Consider the following 21,823-nt stretch of genomic DNA (forward strand, 5'->3'; position numbering starts at 1 on the left):
GAATCCCAGGATCACTGAGGTTGGAAAGGAGTTCCAGGATCATAAAATCCAATCTTTGACTGATCCCCACTTTGTCCCCAGCCCAGAGCACTGAGTGCCACATCCAGGAATTCCTGGGACACATCTAGGGATGGGGACCCCAAACCTCCCTGGGCAGCCCTGCCAATGTTTAACCATCCTTCCTGCGAAGAAATTCCTCCTAATCACAGAATCATGGAATATTTAGGGTTGGAAGGGAAATCATCCAGCCCAGGGCAGGGCCACCTGGAGCAGGTGGCACAGGAACGTGTCCAGCTGGGCTTGGAATGGCTCTGGAGATGGAGACTCCAGGACCTCCCTGGGCAGCTGTGCCAGTGCTCTGCCACCCTCACGCTGAGGTGGAACTTGTGGTTTAGTTTATTATTGTTTTCCTGCCCGTGGGCACCACTGAACAGCGCCTGACTCTTCCCTCAAGACGCGTCCTCGCCTCCCTCCCCTGAGGGGGGGCCATTTTGTGTGAGGGGAGGGGGCCATTTTGTGGGCTCCACGTTCTCCTCAGGGCGGCCATCAACCCCACCATGTCCAAGCCGTGCCAGGGCTGTGCCGGCCGGTGTGCGGGGCTGCAGAACCCCTTCTCCCGGCCCTGCGGGGCTCCTGATGCCGGCCCGGAGCAGCCGCAGCCCGCAGAGCTCCCTCAGCGCTCCCTGAGTGCCATCAGTCCTCCGGGCCGGCAGGGGGCGCCGCTGCGCGGCTCAGGGAGCGACCCCATGCCGGGGCCTTCCGGGGTATCCCGGTCCGGCGTGATCCCGGTGTGGTTCCCGGGGTATCCCGGTGTGATCCCGGTGCGATCCCGACGTGATCTTGGGGTATCGCAGCCCGGCCCGGTGTGATTCCGGTGCGATCCCGGGGTATCCCGGCCCCGTCGCGCTCTGATCCCCCTGGAATCCCGGGGTGATCCCGGCGTATCTCGGTGTGATCCCGGTGCGATCCCGACGTGATCTTGGGGTGTCTCGGTGTGATCTCGCCCCGGCCCCGTCCCGCTGTGATCCCGGGGTATCCCGACCCCGTCCCGCTGTGATCCCGCTGGAATCCCGGGCTATCCCTTCACCGCCGCCATGGGGAAGAAGGGCAAGCGCGACAAGAAGGGGAAAGGCGCCGAGAAGACGCTGGCCAAGATGGAGAAGAAGGTGTCCCGCAGAGCCAAGAAGGAGGAGGTGACGGGCGCCAGGGAGGGCGCGGGGCCGCTCTGGGGCAGGGGAAGGTTGAGGGCAGCGTTGGGAACAAAGGAGAGAATCTAACGGGAATCTGGGCTGCCCAGGGAAAGTGAAGCCATGGGTTGGAAGGGACCCCCATGGATCATCAAGTCTGGCTCCCGGCCCTGCGAAGATACCACAACAATCCCAATGTGCCTGAGAGCTTTGTCCAAAGTTCCTTGAAGTTGCATTTCAGGGATGCCCCTGGATCCCTGGCAGTGCCCAGGGCCGGGTTGGACGCGGCTTTGAGCCAGCTGGGATTGTGAAAGGTGTCCCTGCCCATGGGTGAGATTTAAGGTCCCTCATTCTTGGATTCCAAGCAGAATCTTCCTTAAATCCCCTCCGATCCCTTGTATGTGACAGCAGGTATAAAAGGAGAGGAAAACACAGTTTAAGGCTCCTTCTTGCTTTCCATCCCCTTCATCCATTTCTTCTGGTCCTAAAAGCAGGTGAGAACCTTTATTTCTCACACTCCTAGAGAGGCTGCTTGTGTTCAACCCTCAAAGCAGTGACTTTTCCCTGGTACAAAGTGCTGTTAACGGCCTCGTTCAAAGCTCCAAGGCATGGAAGGTGCCCCTGTGGAGTCTCCTGGCTGCAGGGAGAGCTGATTCCATGCTGCACAATTCACAGACTTTGGAGATCTCTGCTTGGAGCACAGCTTCAGCAAAGTGACCTGAAGTGGGGTGGTGGGAGAGACCCTGGCTCAGAACCTCCCATTGCTTCAGTCCTCCTTCTGCCCTTGGTCTGTCAGCAGTTTTGGGGGGCAGTGTTTTGTTTTAACTGAATGAAGTTGAAGGGGAATAAAGGTACACGAGGTTTCTCTGGATAGAAAAGAGGTTCCAGTTATATTTGGGCAGTTATTTTTCTTTTTAAACAAGGGAAGCTGTGGGAATGAGTGCTGGTTTCATGTGTGCTTCTGTGCATGTCAAGCTGCTCATGTGTGGCTTTTTTTTTCCAGGAGGATCTTGAAGCCCTGATAGCAGAATTCCAGAGTTTGGATGCTAAAAAGACCCAAGTAATTGAGTCATCCTGCCCACCCCCCTCACCCAGGTGAGAGAGCTTGTGTGAGGCTTTGGCTGCCACTTGTAGAGCAGCTGGGACTTCTTTTGATGAAATTTCTTTATGTAAAGTTATTTCCCAAGAGTGGAAAGTATAGCTGATATCTGGAGTTATGGAACACCTGGAATACTGAATTCATGGTTAAAAAGAGACCAAAAGCCTGGTTTTGGTCATCAAAATCCACTTTTTAACCATCACATCAGCACAAAAGAGGCAAAGCAGGGTTAGATTTCACGGCTTTGAGGGAAAATACAAGTGAAGAGGAAGTTTTGGGTTTGGACTAGAGGGCTGAAGGGAATTCAGAGGCAAAAAGAGGTGTCATGAGGTAAAAACCACTTTGTTAAGTGAGGTTCAGAAACTTGGGGTGTTCAGGAGAGCAGTGACCAGCAGCAAGTGCAGAATAATCACACAGATAAATGGAGAGGAGACAGCCCAGAGTTCTGTGCCCTCATAAAAGTCATTTTTGTTCCTGTCACCCCAGCATTAAAATTCAGGAGCTCACGTCAAAGGGGGAATTAAATCACAGAGTAACGTGTGCTCCTGAAATAGGAGAGCCTCTCAGACAGTGCCCTATTCATCTTGCTGGAAGTTTTGGAAGAAATTAATTTCTTTGGAGAAGTTTTTAGCCCTGGGGTGAACATCACAGCAGGGTAATTTGGCAGATGATGGAGAGACCTTTGGGGCTGGAGGGCAGAGGTGCTGGTGCCTGAGTTAAAAGCTCCAAGGTTCGGGGTTTTAAGGACTTTCACATCTTTTTTTTATTTTTTCCATCCTCTTTTTCTTTCAGGCTGAACTGCTCCTTCTGTGCTCACCCTGAGAGAGACGAGCTGATCCTTTTTGGAGGTGAATATTTCAATGGCCAAAAAGTAATGTATACTTCATTTTCTTTTTCTTTATCTCCCCCCCCTCCCTCCTTTTCCTGTAATTTGCACGGGTCTCATTTGAAGGGAAATTCAAGGCACAGTCATAAAATATGTATTTGTCCCTGAATGAGAGCAAAATAGCCTTTTAATTCTGCCATGGCTCTGTCTCATGGCTGAGCAGTTGGCAGGAAGGCGACACTCTGGAACCCATTAAGGAGTCGGAGTGATTGTCTCAGCATCAATATTTCAGGGCTTCATAATTTCTCCAGACTTAATTGTCGCCATATCTGCCCCTCATTTGGGATAACTAGTGAAGAATCTCTTGCCCTTCTCAAAACAAGATATTTCTGCACCTTTGCTGCTGGCTGCCTTGGAGATGGGAGCAGCAGCAAATTATTGCACTCAGGAACACTTCTTTTCCTGAATTTCTGCAGGTTGCAAATGGTTATTTTGCTCCTGGAGACAAACTACTCTGGAAAACTCCAGCCTGGCAGTGATACTTGGCCACCTCAGAGTTACCCAGTGTGATGAGCTGAACTAATTCTGCTTTTTTTACCACCTGGACCTGTTCTTTGCTCTGGAGTTGAGCAGCTTTAACCTGAACATCTGTGTTAAGCTCCAGCTTTTTAAATCCTCATATCTTAAGCCTTCACCAAGGGTTTGGGAAGGAACATTCCAGCCCAGTGGAAGAGTTGCTGCCTCCCAGTGCAGTGCAGGAGCTGGTTGTCCTCCTTCCCTGCCCTCTGAGGGGGTTGTGCTTTGCAATCTTCACCCCAAATCCCCTGTGCAGAGCTGAGCTGGGCTGGGCTGAGCTGCTGCTGTTTCCGTCCCTGTCTCACAGACCTACCTGTACAATGAGCTGTACATTTACAACATCAGGAAGAACAGCTGGGCCAAGCTGGACATCCCCAACCCACCCCCGAGGCGTTGTGCTCACCAGGTAAAGCTCTGGCTGCCAGAGCAGCAGCTGGGATTGTTCTGAGGGAGATTTGGGAGGAGGGCTTGAATTTTTGCACCTCCTGAGGGTTTCTTGCCTCTCTTTGTTCTCCTCATTATGGGCTGCCAGTGGTGTCACTTCAGCTTTTCTGTCCAAGGTGCTCTGGTCACTGGGTGTCCTCTGGCAGTGTTCAGTGTGGAATGAAGATTTGGGGTTGTGTCTGTTGATTTGGCAGAGCCAGGGGGGAGATTCTTCCTCAGAAATTAATTCTTTGCTGTATTGTACAAGGACCAGCTCAAATCCATAGTCCCAGGGGGCCCTGAATTTTCAAACTGGAATTTCACCAAAGTCCATTGTTCCCTTCATGGCCACAGCCCTCATCCATGAGCACCCCAGACACTGCCACTGCTGCCAGCAGGGAGCACTTGGGCTCTTCTGCACCTCTCTGCAAATCCAGGTCACTGGCTGCTTGTGAGGATGAGGAATTTGGGTTTGTTTACTTCATGTGAACACCTGCACAGCACAACCTGGACCAAAGACTTGTATTTTTTGCAGGTCTTTGGCCCTCACCAGCTGAGGGATTTTCTTACCTGCTGCAGCCAGTGGGTGACTGGTGCGTTCCCAAAGCTGCCATACAGGATGTGAATGTCCTTTTCCTACCCATCCCAAAGCTCCCTGGTAAGATCCAACACCCCAGTTAGGTTCATATCCCTTTGTTATGTTACTGAGTGCCAGTGTTGCTCTGAGCTGTGTATCTTTGAATTGAAAGGTTCTGCCTTGATTTTTAGGCTACTTTGTGCTGTTTAAAGTCGAGCTTGGTTTCAGAGGCCACATTCCAGCAGCCAGCAGGTGGCTGTCGAGCAGCTCAATCCAAAGGGAGCTGCTCAGGAGCTGCAGCTGGATTACAACAACAATAAACTGAGGAGTCCTGCTTCAGCACTGTTTCTGTCTGATAATTAATTATGGTTTCACAGGGGACAGTTCAGCCTCATGAGCTGAATGGTTTGTCTTCCTTGTGGCTTTATATTTCATGCATAGCTCAGAGCTAAAAGGAGATGTGTCTGTGGCTGCTAGGTGCATGTTTTTAGTTTTATTTGTCATCCCTGGTCTCTGACACACAATCCACTGTTGAAGTTGAGGTGAGAGGAGCTATGGGCAGGTTTTGGCAGTTGTTCAAGGAAAAAGGTTTGGTTTTGTCATGAATTTCAAGCCAGCTCTTGGAAGGGTCACCCACAAGTATGAGCAGGCTGTTGCATAAACCTTCCCTTTAAGGCTTTAAGCACTGGATGCCCATGGAATTCAGGCACACATCCCCTTTGTTTAGGTAACTACATGTTCCCACAAATCCTGCCTGAAAGCACACCGTGGATTTTCTTAATTAATCATTTCATGTTTGGGCTGGTTTATGGCAGGGCATGGTCCTTTATGGGGCTAAAAATCTTTTTTTTTTTTTTTTTCCTGGGAGAGGCAGGCAGGGAATGAAGCCTTGTGAGGAAGGAGAGCATTGTCCCAGTGTTGAGCTGTCATGGGTACCCTGGAGAAAACACAAATTGAAATTTGCACAGCCACAGCATTTGCTTCTTGGGATTCCTTCCTTCTTCCTTGGTCCTAACACAGATAACTTTAGTGGAGTGGAGTTTTGCTCTTCTCCCTACTTTTAACTGGCATCTTGCGTGCCAGAGGTGTCTTGGTGCTGCTCTGTGCAAAAAAAATTATAAAAAACCCCTCTGTGCTATGACACAATCAAAGCAGTAACAGTCTCTCCTCTTGTCCAAATGCTGCACATTTCCTTCTGTATTTGGTTTTTTTTTGTTGTTGTTTTCCTTTAGTTTGCTTTTGAACAGAGAGAGTTGAACAATCTTTGTTACACTGATCCCAAGATGTTTCCTAGGACACTTTGAACTTCCCCCAGGAGGTGGGAAGAGCCCAGCTCCTGGGCCAGCTTTCCCTTGCTCTAGGGAAGATGTGCTAAACACTTTTAATCCAAATTCTCCTTCCTTCAGCCCCAGAGAGCTGCTGCAGCTGTTCCCTGGGATTTGGAGCTGTGTGTTTGACACTGGGGGAGTTGTGTGCCTGGTTTGGAGTCCTCTGTGACCCAGGTGTCCCTTGTCCTGCAGGCAGCTGTGGTGCCCACGGCTGGGGGGCAGCTCTGGATCTTCGGGGGCGAGTTTGCCTCTCCCAACGGGGAGCAGTTCTACCACTACAAAGATCTCTGGGTCCTGCACTTGGCCACCAAGACCTGGGAGCAGATCAAGTAAGTACTGGGACCTCATGTCTGGACCATTCTTTTGCCAAGAATTTTGGATTTCTGATCCCTGAGATCCTGGTGTTCAGTGACTCTTTGGTGTTGGCCTCATGAGGAGCTGTGCCAGTGTGATCCAAGTTTGATTCCTGGCTCAGTGCTGTGATTTCCCAGCTCTCCCTTAAATACAGAGGTGCCCATGCTCAAAGGGGTGGGGAAGACACCTCCAGAAAGAAGTGGGAATGAGAGATGTGTTCCAAGTCTGTTGAGACCAAAGCTGCTTTATTTCATACCTGATTTTTGGGATGTGGGTTTGCCTTGGTGTTGCTTAACTGAAGGGAAGAGTATCATGAGCAGCTCTCTGTTCCCAACCCTGGCAGGTGCAGATGTCCAAAACTGCTGCTCTGTTTTCCTGGGCTCCTCCAGTGGGGGCTGTACAAGGCCAGCGCAAGGATCTCCCCATTTTAACACCACTGGAGAAGCCAATTTGTATCTACCCAACTGCACTCCTGGCATTTGCTGCCTTGAGATTCCTCGGGATAAACAAGCCAGTAATTCAGGCCTGTCAAAGGAAACAGGTGCCAGAAGTTTTTGACAGGAGTGAAAGTGTAAATATTTTCAGTGGAACTGGCCCAAAGTCCTGTGTTGATGTTTCTTTAACCTTTGGCTCCTTGCTTTGGCTGCTCCTGTTTGTATTTGCTTGAGAGAAGAGTTCTAGTGACATCCAGTGGACTGAGAGGCAGGAGATTGGTTTTGGGTCTGAGTTTGGGATTGGCTTCCTCTTGGACTTTGGGATTGTCTTGTACCAGGACACAGCTTTGGGTGGGCTGGAGCTCCCCATCACCCTCAAAGTGCACTGAGAAAAGCAGCACCTTTTGATCACTTAGGAGCTCCATGTTCTTTCTTCAGGTGGGAACACCAAATCTGTCCAGGTTGATCCCATTTCAACCCCTATTGACACCCTTATGTGTTCAAAGTAGGTGTCTTCCCAGGAATTTTTCCCTGGGCTCAGCATTAGAGAGTGTGGGGTCTGTTAGCTGTGCCTGCCTCCCCTTGCACAGTAGCTGAGGCTGCTTTGGGATGAGCTGTGCAGGGATGGAGCCAGGGACTCCATCCTGAGCTCACAGTGACAACCTGTGCCTGTCTCACCTTTTTCCCTCTCCCTGTAGAGTGGGAGCATTGATAGTGCCTGACAATGGGAATTTGGAGTCTTCTCCATTTGAACTTCCTGCCTTGTTTGGGTGGCCCTCTGTCCTTCAGCCCTGCTGGGATTTTGGGAACACCCATGCCCTGGTCCCAGTGTTGGAATCAGACAAAGCACATCCCCTCCCCATCCTTGGGCTGCTCCTGGAGCTGCTTTAATGAGGCAAAGGGAGGGAATGGTTTTGTTTTAATGCTGACCAGGCTGAGCACAAAACTGCAGGTTCTGCTGCCTCTTTGCTTTTCCATACAGCATCTTGGTCAGGAGGCTGCTTGGAAAGGGGAAGAGGAAAGGGCAGAGGTGATTGGTGAGTTCTACAAGGGATTTTATCCTGCTTTTAAAACTCTGATCATGACACCTGCTGCACTTCACTTCCTTCAGCATTTTCCATTTATTGGGATCATGGTGAGGAGCCATCCTTGGTTCACACAGACCAAGGAATAATTCCATGTATCCATTGTGCTGCCAATGTTACCTGAATAAATGCCAGGTGACACACATGGGGTACAGACTAGTGTGGGGTGTAGAAAACGTCATTTTAGTGCAAATAATAAAGTAATAAAATAATTATTCATGAAGAAATGTCTGGACAAGAGAGGCAAAGTTTCTGTTTCTGTTCCCATGGGAAGGGTCACGAGTGCCACATTTCAGGTGGGTTTGATGTGTTGGTTTGTCCAAGATGACCCTGCTGTGATATAAACACGAAATTGTAGGAAATCTGGTTATTCCAGCCCCCCAGTTCAGATTCCAGACCATGATGTTGTCCTTCCTGTCCTACAATTCCTTCCACAAACCATCCTGGTGCCATGAGGGGCTTGATTCTTAAAAACTTGGGAAGAGAAAACCTTGTCTAACTCTGAAAACTTCCCTGTGCTCAGGAAGTGCAGCTCCATTTTCTCCTAGCACAGAGCACAGTGGTGCCAGGCTGCCTGACAGAGTTAAAAGTTGCTAAATTTAGCAGGATTTAGCTGTGTTTTCCTTGCATTTTGCATGCACAAAGATGATCCAAACACAGCAAATCTCAGCCCGTTAGAAGCCGTGCCAGCAGCTGACTTTGACTTAGTGCAGCCACCTTATCTTGTGTGTGATGCTCGAGGTTTCCTCAGTCCATGAACTGTTTGTTACCCTGCCTTGGAGCAGCAATATTTTAACCTAATTGCCTGATTCCTTCCTAGAGAGAACATTCCCAGTCAGCTCTCTGAGTCCCAGTGCCCTCCCTCAGGGAGAGGCAGGGAGCATCCCTGGGGCTTGTGCTTGGGAATTGCCACATCCCTCCTCTGCAGCTCCATTCACTGAGATTCTGGAATGCTGGTGATGCTTCCTGTAGGATTTGGTGGCATGTGCTGCTGGAAATTTCCCAGTTTCACCAGTGTCTGTTGAACTGGAGCAGTCCCTGCAGTGGAGGATGGCCCAGCACAGGGTTGGGTCTGATGGATGCCTCTCCTTGCTCACCAGAAAAATCAGGTCCTGCCAAACCAGGTAGGAGGTGCTTAAAGAAAAGGGTGTTTTGGTGTAAAACAAGTAGCTTGTCAGCCCAGAAATGAGTTTGTTCTTTGGTAGATCAGGATCCGGGTGTACAACTGTGGATTGACTTTGCAAGGGTTGGAATTGAGGATTTTGGGCCCTGTGCAAGTTGTGTTTTCCCTTCTCTGTTTCCACCTGAGTATCCAGACATGAGGGGACAGGATCTGTGTGTGCCACTGGTGTAAAACAACACAAACCCTGAGTTCAGCTTCCTCTGCAGGATAAAAGTGCTCTGTCCTCAAGTGCCCCTGTGATGGAATGTTCTCTTCATCCCCACTTTGATTATTATTGAGCACTCCCAGGCTTCTCCTGAGCATCCTGTGGATGAAGAGGCAAACTCCTGCAGCCTGTAGCCACTGGGACAAGTAATCCATGAATCTGGGGGCTGAATTCAGCTCTGGTTTGTTACTACAAGTCCCAGAGTAACTCCACAGGCAAAAGAAAATTCTTTATGGGGCAGCTCAGATCAGCCTCATGCTGTACATGTGTAGAGCCAGTCCTTAGCCAGAGTTTTTCATCTATTAAAAAAAAAAAAGTCTGGAGAATTTACAGCTCCCTCCTACATGTCTGCCTTCTGGTGTCAACCCCATGAAAGAGAGCATTAATCCCAAAGTCTGGGAAGCCATTTCCAAAATGTTTCTCTGGGACCAGGAGCACTGAAACAGGTAAAAGGGAAGAGTTTGTGTTTGGGAAACAAGTTGGAGGAAAATCCTCCTGGAGTGGGAATGAGGTTCTGCATCACTGCCAGTCCTGCCTGACTGTGCCATTTGTGCCTTGGAGTTAAATCTACATTGGTGGGAGCTTTATTAAAACACATCAATAAATAAACTTCTATTGATTTTAAACTCGGAGGAAACCTGTTTGAGAAACAAGGCACAAGATACTCTCTGAGAACAGGATTTTAGTGCTCATGTTTGGTTTAATTCATCCTCCCCTTAAAAAATAAAAAGATGATTTAAAAAGTGCCATCTTCTGGAGTAATGACATGGGAGCTTTGTTACAGCAAGAGAAAATAATGATTTCAAGTCTTGAAGAAATTAATACCAGAGGTGCTGTTCTGCAGGGTGATACTTAAAGATCCAGTAAATGCTTGGAAAAACCTCCTCTCTGTTAGAATAAAGAGTCCAAGCAATCAATATTAATTCAGTCTTCCCCAAACGCTGCTCTTCTGGTGGAGTTTCTCATTATCACCAGGGTGAGGTTGTCATTTTCGGTGGTGAATAAGGGCCCTCATTTTCTCTCTCCACAGAAATCCATCACCACATTCCCAGCTCCCTGCTGCCACTCCAAGTGTGGCCAGGGGGTTGTGGCTTTAGCTTTTGCTGCTGTTTTCAGCTTTATTTATTTAGGCTCTGATTGTACAATCACTTCCACCCCTTAGGGCTGCCTGGTGGAGGAGTCTTGGTGGGCTCAGTGGTGCCAGCTGGGAGCTTTGGGAGACTCCTCAGTGAGGGAAAACAGAATGGATTCATCCATGGGGGCAGAGAACACACAGCAATCCCTCTTTGGCCTAGAGCTGGCTGTGTTGGAAAGTTGTTGGGGTTGTTTTTGTTGTCTCTTGTGTGATGCTGGGGGTGAAGAAGGAGGAAGGAAGGTTCAATCCATGCTGGGGTGGTGTCCAGCTGCCCAGCTCCTCGGGGGCCTTGTGGATGGGACACATGGAGGGGGTGTTGCTTGTTCCTGGAAATGGAAACTGCACATTTAACTAGAAGGTCAGGAAAGCTTGGGAGAGCTGAACCAGAGTGTGTGCTTTTGAGTGTGTAGGGTCAGGGAGTGAGTCACAGAGTCATGGAATGGTTTGGGTTGGAAGGCACCTTAAATCCCATCCCATTCCTCCCCCTCCATGGGCAGGAACACCTTCCACCATCCCAGGCTGCTCCAAGCCCTGTCCAGCCTGGCCTTGGGCACTTCAGGGATCCACGGGCAGCCCCAGCTGCTCTGGGCACCTGTGCCAGGAAGAATTCCTTCCCAACATCCCATCTATCCCTGTCCTCCATCAGTGGGATCGTGCCGACAATGATGGCTTGTTTTGCTGCAGTGCCTTTGTTCTTGAGGAAATCTGGGTAATTCATGAAGTGTTTTCACTGGTTTGGAGTCATACCCAAACTGCAGGTGGATGAGTGAAGGTGGTGTTGATTTCCTGAGACACTGAGGGAGGGGGATGTCAGAGCCAGGCTTTGTCTCTTGGTGCTTGGAGAAAACATCTCAGTTTGGAGTGTCTTCCCTGCAATTGTGAAGTGCTGTTCATTAAACTCTTCTGAAGAATCAGCTCCTGAGTCATCATTGGAAAGACTCTGGGTGCTCTTAGGGTGGTTTATCTCTAGGAATAGAACTGCCTGTGCAGTCCCAAGAGTTCCTGGAAGAGCATCCATCCTGTCCTGGGGAAAAGCAGCCATGGATTGAGGCAGCCACGTTCCCAGTGGTGCCCATTTCCAGGAGAGGCTGAGCTCAGCCAGCTCAGCTGCCAATGACTGCAGTAAAAATGGCCTGAGGCACTACCAGGGCAGATAAATGGAATTTCTTTGTGTTTCAGGGCACCAGGAGGGCCCTCTGGACGAAGTGGACATCGGATGGTTGCGTGCAAAAGGCAGCTGATCATCTTTGGAGGATTCCATGAGAGTGCAAGGTGGGGTGCTGGGGTGGCTGGGTGTTTTGAGTCCTCCTAAAAAAAAAGCAGCAAAATTTAACCAATAGCAGAAATCTGGGTATGAATGGGAGAGTTATCCTCAGCAGCACTGGGACTGAATGGATTTTTGTGTTAGAAAGACAAAGGATCTTGATTTAAAGTCTTCAGGTCTGGGAGAAATCATTGTAGCGCTGAAGCAGCTGCCCATCCGTGTAGCCAAAGCTCAGTCCAGCACTTTTGGCCTCCCAGTCTTGTCAGATCCTTGTCTTGTAGAAGTGGGGGTTGTGAGCAGAGCTCTGAAATGCTGTTTTATCCTGTCCTGAGTGTCCCCATGTGCTCTCTGCAGAGATTTCATCTACTACAATGATGTGTATGCCTTCAACCTGGACTCCTTCACCTGGAGCAAGCTGGCTCCTGCAGGGATGGGGCCTGCTCCAAGGTCTGGCTGTCAAATGACTCCCACCCCTGAGGGCAACATCATCATCTATGGGGGCTACTCCAAGCAGGTAGGGAACACTCTGTGCTGGCAGGTGTTGTCCACAGGCTGGGAACCAAAACAGGCATCTTCTCCTTCTGCCTTATTTTCATGCAGTTCTGCTGACTGAGGGGCTAATCTTGGTTCAGATGATTTCTTTATTTTCCCTGCTGTTCTTATCCAACAGAAGGAATTGATGTCACTGAGGGAGGAATAAGCAACTGGGAGAAATGACATTTTTTTGGCAACTTAAAGCATTCTCAGGTATTTCTTTGTGCTTCAGCACTTGCAGGTTAAAAGCAGCAGTTGCCAAGAGACTTTCATTTCGTGCCATCAGTGGCAGAGGTGAGGGAGCAAACTCAATAAGCCAAAAAAGACTTTTGACAAGCACCAGGCTCCCCCAGCTCTGCTCCTTGCTCTGTTAATCCTGGGAATTTATACCAGCGAGCACATTCCTCACTGAGCAGGTATCCCTGTCCATGCTGGGCAGCAGGAAGGAAGTGTTTCATTGAGCAGAAGGCTCCTGCCAAAGCTTTTCATGTTGGGAATGCAGGCAGAGGCCTGGATCCTGCTGCTCCCGTGGAAAGGCAGCAGGGGAGCAGGACGCCTTGTTCTTCTCAGGGGAAGAAATGAACAAAGGAGGGAAGCAGGGAGAGGGGAGAGAAGGGAGTTGGTCTCTCTGTATATTTAGAAGCATTTGTGCCTCCTCAGGGCCTGAGCTTCAGGCTCTGCCTCATCAGATGTGCCTTGGATTCAGCAGCAGTAACAACACAGAGCCTTCTCCACCCGAAGGGCTTTGTTCTCTTCCCTTCCCTGTGCTGTGTGCTCACTCCTGAGGGTGGGCAGGGAGCAGGAGCCTGCATGCTCTGCTGCCTGTGGAGCTCTCCTGGCAGCAGCTGGCCTCCAGGTGCCCCATGGAGATGTAAAAGTCTCACATGTTTGCAGTTGGGTCTGTTCCACTGCTGCTCTGGGTCGGTGTGAGCTGGGGAAAATGAAGGAGAAGGGATGGGGGGAATGCAAAGCTGCCCTCAGCCTTTGGCAGGGCACTGGGCAAGGATGGGAGCTGGGGGAGGCTCTCTGCAGCTGGAAAACAGCTTTTCCATTAGAACAGGCACTCCATTAAAGCAGAACAGACATTCCATTAAAACAAGACATTTCTCACAGATGTTAAAAATCTCCTTCCTTTGTCATGGGGAGAGCTCTGTGTGCTTCTCTCTGATGGGCCATTCCTGCCAGGCTCTGCTTTTGTAGCACAAACTGACCAAAGCTCTGAACAGAATTTTCTCTGCAGCCTTCAGCATGCTCCTGAAAATTAAATTCAGCAGGATATGGCCCCTCTAGGAGAGACCCACTTCTGTTAATGTGTGGCTATTTAATTCTCATTGTGTCTTCACTTAGAGCTGATTGTGGAGCTGAGTGTCTGGGTTTGCTTTGAAGTGCAGAAAACGTGTTTGCCTGGGATGCTCTTGGGAGAAGGTAGACATGGAGAAAACAATACTTAATTGGAGTTGGGCAGCTACAGGAGAGGACTTACTCCTTGTCTCCAGTTACAGGGGCAGATACTCCAGTCAGGGCTGCTATGAAGACATTTTGGGGAGTTTGAAGACGTTTTTACATCTGAAACCAGGCAGATATCCAAGCAAAGCACCATTCATCAAATGCAGAGTATTCCAAGGAGAGGCAGGACTAAATCACACATGGGATGGGAAATTTTGAAGGGAAGAGGGGAGGAAAATCATAATAGCTCTTCTTTTTGACATCATTTGGCTGTCACATTGCTGGAGGAGGGTGGTGCTACTGTCCTGGGATGGGCAGGGAGCTGGGAAGGCAGGAACAGAGTTTTGGGGCCTGCTTTGATTCCCTGAACTTGCAGAAGTGATGTGGAGAATCTCTTCTCAGTAACATGTCAGTCCAGGGCTGAATTCCCTTCATGGGACTTGATTAAAAAGTCTCTTTCCTGGCTTGGGAAATAGAGGCAGAAAAGATGGAGTGACTTGTGTGAGGCACTGCAGGACCTGCAGAGCCAGGGCCAGCACCTTGGTCCCCTCACACTTTGCTGTGGATTTTCCTGAGCAAACTGGGCTGCAAATGGTAAATTGGAAAAGGAGCTTTCCAACCCTGGGTGTGACTGCCTTGATGTGCTGGTGCCTGATATTTTAAAGAGCAGGATTCTCAGCACAATGGTGTCTCTGTTCCTGTTTCAGCAGCAGCCTGGGGATAATAAAGACAATTTCTGTCATCTCCTACAGAGGGGATGTTGTGGGTGCTGCCAGCCCTGCCTAGAACAGAGCTCACAATGCCCAGAGGAGCTCAGACCTGCTCTCCTGCTGATCCTAAAGATGTCCTCAGCCCTTCCCTGTGCTGGGGATGGGGCTTGCTGCAGCGAGCTGCATTTTGGGCTGGCTGAAGCTCCATTGCTAGGCAACAGAGGGGCTGGAGCTGCTGCTGCTCCACCTTGCAGGTGCAGCCTACAGGCCAGGGGAGGGCTGGAGTTACACGTGGGCAGGGCTTTGGGATGCCAGACATGGCTGGGCTGTGGGGATCTTGTTGTTTTGAGGTTTTTTTAGTGGCAGTTGTCACAAAGCTGAAGTGGATTCTGCTGGCAGATGTGGAAGTGCCTGAATTGTAAGGTCTGGTGGGACTGGTTCCCTCTGTAGCTCTGCCTGCTGAACACTTTTGCTATTTGGATGTTTTTGAACACTGTGGATCTACTAGCAGGCAATTTTGGAGAATCCTGATTCCACCTCTCAAGCTCTCTGTGCCTCAGTTCCTTTGCAGGCTGGCAGCAGAGTTGAATTTTCAGCTGATGCCTGTAAAGCTCTTGCACCTCCCCACTGTCCCTGCATGTGCAAAGCACAAGCTGTCCACTGTGGGTACCCCAGCCAGTTTTTCCTGGAAAACAAACACTGGAACTGGAAAGCACCAAGGATGGGGGGGAGCAGGAACCTCTTGTGAGTGATTGAAGGATTTACTCAGGGCTGACTTGTCCTGGCTGGGAGGGGATGGATCTCTCCAGCAGCTGGAAGTGCCTGTGACAACAAAAACTGACTCCCACTCCACCTCAGGGGGGTTCTCTGAGCCCAGGGAGCTTTGTCATGGTGCACACACAGTGTGTTTACTACAGGGAGCTTTTCAGGAGAAGGGAATGTGGATTTTCCACACAGCTTGGATGGCTGTGGAGCCAGCTGCTCTCTCTGTGTTGCTCTCCTGCCTCTCAGGCAGTGCTGTGCTCCTCACACTTCACCTGGATGAGGTTGTGCAGTGCCTGGAGCACACTTCCCTCTCCCTAAGAACTGAACACCAGTCCCAGGAATTGGATACCAGGCCCTGCAGCACCAACAGAACCTGCCAGGTACAGCTGTGCAGCAGGAGAGGGCTGGACCCACTTGGTTTTAATCCCCTGTGACAATTTCTCTTCTCTGGGTGCCAAAATTCCTGCATCCTGTGGTCTCCACAGAGCTCATCTTCCTGAGGGCTGGACCCTGGGCTGCACTGCTGGGCTGCACTGCTGGGATGCATTGCTGCCATCCTGGGAGCAGAGTTCCTCATCCCAGGAGGAAGGGAATGACAAGGAAGCTGTGCAGGAAGGATGGCTGGCTAATGACATTATTTACACAGCTCCTGTGGTGGTGTGGCACAGAGCTGCCTTGGGATGCTGCTGTTGCCATGAGCACTGGAATCCAGGGAGAGGAGCAGGGAAATCACACTGAAAATCAGGCATTTCATGGCTTCTGCTGAGCTTCCACCTTGTCCTTGCTGCTGCTTTTTGCAGGGATGGGAGTGGAGTTTCTGCTTCTGTTTGGGAGGATGAACCTGTTGCTCAGGGCTGTGGCAAAGCTGCCAGCTGCAGGGGGACAGAGCTGTCACCTCTGCCCCCCCTGTGCTGGCTCAGGGGGGTGACAGGGACCCACAGCCTGGGCTGGTCACAGGGGTGGGCCACATGAGGTCACTGCACATCAGAGCTGCTCAACATCCAGGGTAGAATCCCAGAGGGCCTTGCAGGCCCTGGAAAGTTGCCATGTCCCACTTTGGGAATTGCTTCTTTTACAGGAGTTAAATCAGCCCTGAGAGCAGCTGGTCCTGTCTGGGGCAGAGTAAAAGGCAGGACCTTTGGCTCTTCTGTTTCCTCAGTGCTGCCCACCCTTCCTTTGTTTGCAAACCAGTTGGTTTTACCCCTCTGTGACAATTTATTCTGCTCTGCGTGCCAAAATTCCTGCATCCCATAGTCTCCATACAGCCCCAGAAATCTGTGCTGCAGCCTGGAGAGCCCTTCCTGCTGCCACAGGCAGGAATTCTGGCACATCCCAGGGAGTATCCCTGCTTTGAATCCCATGGTTTGGGGCTGCCTGGTGCTCCAGAGGGGCCTCTCCTTGCCCAGTGCCAGTGTTTGCATTTCCAGTTGGATCCCTCTGTGGTTTGGCCACTGAAGCTGTTTCCTGAGCATCTCTGTGTTTCCCTTCCCTGCAGAGGATCAAGAAAGATGTGGACAAAGGCACCCTGCACACAGATATGTTCCTGCTGAAGGCTGAAGGGACAGGCAAGGAGGAAGGTGAGCACTGCCCTGGGAATGCAGATCCTCTCCTTCCTTGGAATAACACACCAAAAAACCTGGAACCAAATTCACCTCTCAGTGATAACCTCTGTGCCCCAGTGTTGGCTCAGGAAGAAATGCAGGAAAAGAGATTTTGATGATTTTTTTTCCCCAGTTTGTGTGTGGGAGGGAATTAAAACAACATGTCCAAATTCCTGTTTCTGGGACGTTTTGATCAGCACTTTCCTGTTCACAACAGAAAATCTTTGGGATTGCAGAATTCTCCTGTGCTGGGGTATTCCTGGGTGGATGCCAGGGACCTGCTGAAGCTGCTCCATCCCTCCCTCCCCAGCTGGAGAAGGGAGAGAAAATCCAATGGGAGACTCATGGATTGAGATAAGGACAGGGAGAATCACTCAGCTCTTTCCCTGCTCCAGGGTGGGTCCATTCCATGGGGTACAATCCTTGTGGGACAGATTGATCCATGGTGGCTCTTTGGTTGTCTTGGATTGGAATAGGAATTCCATCACTTCCCTTTGGAGATTTTCTCCTTGACTCAGGCAGTGGGACAATTTTCTTGGAGCTGAATTTCTAAAATGTTAAAATTGTGATTGATTTCTCCAAACCTGGCTGGCTGGGATGGGATTTGGGGAGGAGGCTTGGTCACCAGCACGTCTGGACTCCAGGCCCTGTTTGCATTATTTCTATTTTTAGTTTTATCTTGCTGGGATTGCAGTTCCTTCGGAAGCACAGGGCCTGACAGTCTTCTCCCAGCCTGAATTTCAGGGATTTGCTCTGAAGTCAGAGTAGAAGGGATTGGAGAAAAGCAGAGGGATAGAGCACAAGTCTTGTCCTGCTGCTGAGCCCTCTTTTAAAGCCTGGTTGGGGCTTTTTGGGATGATCTGTGTTTATTTTGGGGGGTAAGGCAGCAGTGCAGGGTGGCAGAAGAGGTGAAGAGAACTGATGGAAGGTGGGAGGGCTCCTTGGGATAACTGAGGGACATTTTTTGGCTCTTGAAGGCTGCATCTGATCAGGCCTTGGCTGAACTCACCCTCCAGTAAAGGTGCAGACACTTTCAAGAGTGTCTTTGCTCCAGAAAGCTCTGGAAATACCCTGAAGATGAGAATATCCAAAACAGGGCATGGAATTGATGCCTCAGGTTTTGGCTTTTCTATTTTTCAGATTCTGTGCTGCTTTAGTGTGCGGGTCTGAGCTTCACATCAGGGGATGGTGAGCTCTGTGCACAGAGCAGGGAGACAAAACAATTCCTGCTCCAGCTGGGCACCAAGGACAAATGATCCAAATCTCAGCCCCAAGAGCACAAACACCGTGGGCTGGAGAGAGAAAAACAAGCAGGGTGGGACTGCAGGGGCTAAAGCTGGAATGGGACAATGAACTGCAAGGTGCAAATGGAGCAGAACTGATCAAAGGGAGAGACCCCATGACCGGGTGTCCATCTTGGGTTCATCTTGGGTTCATTTTGGGACCATTTTGGTTCATCTTGGGTTCATTTTGGGACCATTTTGGTTCATCTTGGGTGCAGCCCTGGCTGGGCTCTTGTGCTGCCCAAGGTGCATCCATGGAGGAGATCCTTTGAATAAATCCCTTCTTTATTCTCTAGCTCTGCTCAGCCTCTGTTCTAGCTCAGCCTTCCCAAAGCATCAGAATTCCTTGCTGGAATTCTGAGAGCCTTGGAATACACCAACCAGCCAGGATTCTCCTCTGCTGCTGCTCACATTTGTTCTCTCCTTGCAGACAGGTGGAGCTGGAGTCGGCTCAGCCCCTCTGGAGTGAAGCCCAGCCCCAGGTCTGGCTTTGCTGTGGCTGCTGCTCCCAACAACCGCTGCCTCCTGTTTGGGGGGGTGCAGGATGAGGAGGAGGAGGAGAGCATTGAGGGGGACTTCTTCAATGACATTTATTTCTATGACATCGGGAAGAACCGCTGGTTCCCTGCGCAGCTCAAGGTCTGGGTTAAATAATTCACTCATTTCATCACCTGGCACATCCTGTATGGCTGGTTTGGCCTCTTTGAGATTTCATAGATTGTCTGGGTGGGAAGGGACCCTAAAGATTCTCTCATTCCATCCCTGCCATGGGCAGGGACACCTTCCATGAGCCCAGGTTGCTCCAAGCTGGCCTTGGACACTTCCAGGGATGGAGCAAGGGTTTTTCTCTCTTTAAAGGAATCCTGTATTTCTGGTAGTTCAGGGTGCACCTGAGCAATCCCTCTCCTGCAGGAATCAGGCTGCCCCATTATTGTGGAATGCAAAATGAAGCAAAGCAGCTTGAAAACATATTTCTGGTGTTTTGCTGAAAGCCCTCTCCGGGCCAAATGAGTGATGTGAGGAGAGTTCACTCAAAGCTGCTGTGAAAAGATTTTGGGATCAGACCCCTCCCTTTTCTCCCCAGTGCTGATGAGCTACCAGAAGAGATAAAATATTAACCTTGGCTCCAAGAGCTTCAGAGCTCAGCTCAGCTTTTTGATTGTGTTTGAAGCACTCTCACAGGCCAAAGGAGGTGCAAACCTGGTTCAGCTTCTCCTTCCCCCTGCCCCTTCCTGGCTTTGTTCTTCAAATGGAGAAGTCAATCCCATAATAACAGGCAAACAGCCACTCAGCTGCTTGCTTCAGCTTTCCCAAACTGATTGTTTTCCAGCCCTTTCAGAGAGTTCTTCCAAGACCTGGAGTGCTGCCTGGTAATGGGCTGTAATTTAGCACCCAGCAATTGTTGTGATTTCAGGAAATCGTGGGGTACTTTCCCTTGTCACTGAACAGTGGCCTCTGTGTGTTTGTGGCACCTGGGATCAGGAGAGCTGCTCCTCTCCTAACAGAGGGAGCAATTGCACACTCTGGGTTCTCCAGGATCTTCACTGTTCCTTGTTGTAGGCTGGGAGAAGCTCATGCTGTAGGAGGAACTGTGCTGATCACTTGAGACTTTAAATTGTGGTGAAAAATAGGAACTGTTCCTTCCCTCCATGCTGTCTGTATGAACTGCTGGTAGCTGCATGCAATCCCACAAAATCTCCTTCAATTCCTGTTCTCAGGGCCCAAAGTCAGAGAGGAGGAAGCGCAGGCGTGGCAGACAGGCTGAGGCAGGGGCTGCTGGAGGGGAGGAGCTGCAGCTGCCACCTCCCCAGGGCCCCCTGGAGATCGTCAAGGAGGTGGTGGCAGAAGATGGCACCATCATGACCATCAAGCAGATGATCCCTGGAGCTGCAGGAGACAAGGACAGGTCTGGCTCAGAGGAGGAGGAGGAGGATGAGGAGGAGGAGGAAGAAGGTGGAGCCCTGGGCCAGCCTGTGGAGCCGTGCCCACGTTCCAGTGCCATGGTGGCAGTGAAGCACGGGGTCCTCTACGTGTACGGGGGCATGTTCGAGGTGGGTGACCGCCAGGTGACCCTCAGTGACCTGCACAGCATCGACCTGCACAGGATGGACCAGTGGAAGGTGCTGCTGGAGATGGATCCAAGTAAGCTCTGCTGCTAGGAGCTCTCCCTGTGCCTTCAGGGCAGCAACACCGGGGGGAAAAAACAACTCTGGGGCTTCCTCAGGGGTGGTGGAAAACCTTTGAGTGGAGGTTTTCCCTGGATGGGAAAAAGTGTCTTACCTGTGTGGCCCAGAGCTTGGGGGTCGCTGTAGGGTCAGCTCTGCCCTGTGACTTGGAAATCCAAGAGCTGTGAACAGAGTTGTGGTGGCATTGGCCATCCTGGGAATCCTGCTGTGCCAGCCTTGTCCACTCCTCCAGGGAACTGGGATGCTCTTGCCTGTCCCCAGTGTCTCAGGGCAGTGAAGGGCTTGGGTCCTGCAGGGCATGTGGGCATTACTTGGGGTTAGCTTTTTGGACCTTAATTCTCTTTTTGGACCTCTCTTCTCTTTCCTTTCTCATCAAAGAAACCCAGGAATGGCTGGAGGAGTCAGAGTCAGACGAAGAGGAGGATGATGATGTGGAAGGTGCAGAGGGAGGGGAGGAAGAAGACGAGGAGAGCTCTGAAGAGGACAGTGAAGAAGAGGAAGGTAATTACTAATAAATGCTGTCTCCATACTAATCTAAAATGGGGTTTAGTGCAGTGCCTGGTTCTGCTGGGAGCCTGAAGGTCTCCCTGGCATCCAGGTGAGTTTCCAGCAGAAGCAGCTTTCGTAGCACATTGCTCTTGGAATAAAAGAGGAATTTTCCTGCTTGCTGGTAGGTTTTCAGGCTGTTACCTCCAGCCCTACGTGGCCTGGCTGATGTGGCCCTGGTGAGCTGTGTGTGACCTGTGTGTCCCTCTCTTTGCCCAGGGGAGCAGCAGCACCCAGCAGTGCAGCCTGGGGAGGCCCAGGCCCAGTACTTGGCCAGGACAGAGCAGTACTGGCTCGGGCTGGCTCGCAGCCACATGGGCCCTGAGGCCAAGGACAAGAAGGTGCTCAAGGTGGCTCATGCCATGGCCAAGACTTTCTATGAAGATCCCATCCAGACATCCTGAGGCTGCTCCAGGAGTGAAGGAACGTGCTGGGAACAGTGGCCAGCCCTGCTGAGCTCAGCCCCATGTCCATCCTGGTTCCAGCCTTTCCCAGCTCTGGGCTGACCATCCTGGATGGATGCTCTGGATCTGCTGCTGGTACTCCTGGGAATGCTGTGGAAGGCTCCTGAGGAACAGGATTGCTGTCCAAGCACTTGTTCTGCTTGTTCTGGGCTGTACAACACTGACTTTGTTGTTCCAAAGTTGTTTGGGGTCTGTCTGGACAAACTCTGCACATGACAATGGTTCACTGGTCCCAGATTCCTGACTGGGGCCAGGATGTGTCTCCAGGTGTTCCTACAATAAACTCACTTGGTTATATCACCTTGTTTTGCTCAGTAAATCCCATCCCAGCTTGTGTTCTTGTTTTCCTCCTGGTGTGGAAGAGGGATTGCAGTTCCTGCTGTGACATCTGCAGGCAGTGTCAAGTGCACCAGCAGCTCTGAGATGCTTGGAAAAACCTGGGAATCCCTTCCTACCTTACCTGTGAGATGCGCTCACAGAAACCTCTTCCTTTTCCATGTTCAGTATAGTTTTGCCTTTGTGGAATCTCCAAGTTCAGTTTTTCCCCCTGTTGGCCCAGTTGTCCTGCAGGTGACCTCCTGATGACCAGTGAAATGTCCACCTGCAGACCTC

At 50.6% G+C, this 21,823-nt stretch overlaps 1 protein-coding gene across 2 annotated transcripts; it reads left to right on the top strand.

Annotated features, from left to right (window-relative positions):
- Positions 1-765: 765 nt before the first annotated feature.
- KLHDC4 (kelch domain containing 4) lies at positions 766-21,497 on the top strand. Of its 2 annotated transcripts, XM_030956377.1 has the most exons (12): positions 766-1,193; positions 2,191-2,282; positions 3,079-3,157; positions 3,996-4,094; positions 6,209-6,345; positions 11,592-11,684; positions 12,031-12,190; positions 16,627-16,708; positions 18,446-18,654; positions 19,734-20,157; positions 20,580-20,702; positions 20,967-21,497. In XM_030956377.1, the coding sequence occupies exons 1-12, from the start codon at positions 1,095-1,097 to the stop codon at positions 21,149-21,151; spliced, it is 1,782 nt and encodes a 593-aa protein (XP_030812237.1). In that variant the 5' UTR covers positions 766-1,094; the 3' UTR covers positions 21,152-21,497. The 2 variants fall into 2 exon arrangements, with proteins under 2 accessions (XP_030812237.1, XP_030812238.1); XM_030956378.1 differs by lacking the exons at positions 766-1,193; positions 2,191-2,282 and adding an exon at positions 4,647-4,769 and having other exon boundaries at positions 3,131-3,157.
- The last annotated feature ends 326 nt before the right edge of the window (positions 21,498-21,823 follow it).

This window comes from Camarhynchus parvulus, chromosome 11 (assembly GCF_901933205.1).
Source record: "Camarhynchus parvulus chromosome 11, STF_HiC, whole genome shotgun sequence".
Classification (NCBI taxonomy): Eukaryota; Metazoa; Chordata; class Aves; order Passeriformes; family Thraupidae; genus Camarhynchus; species Camarhynchus parvulus.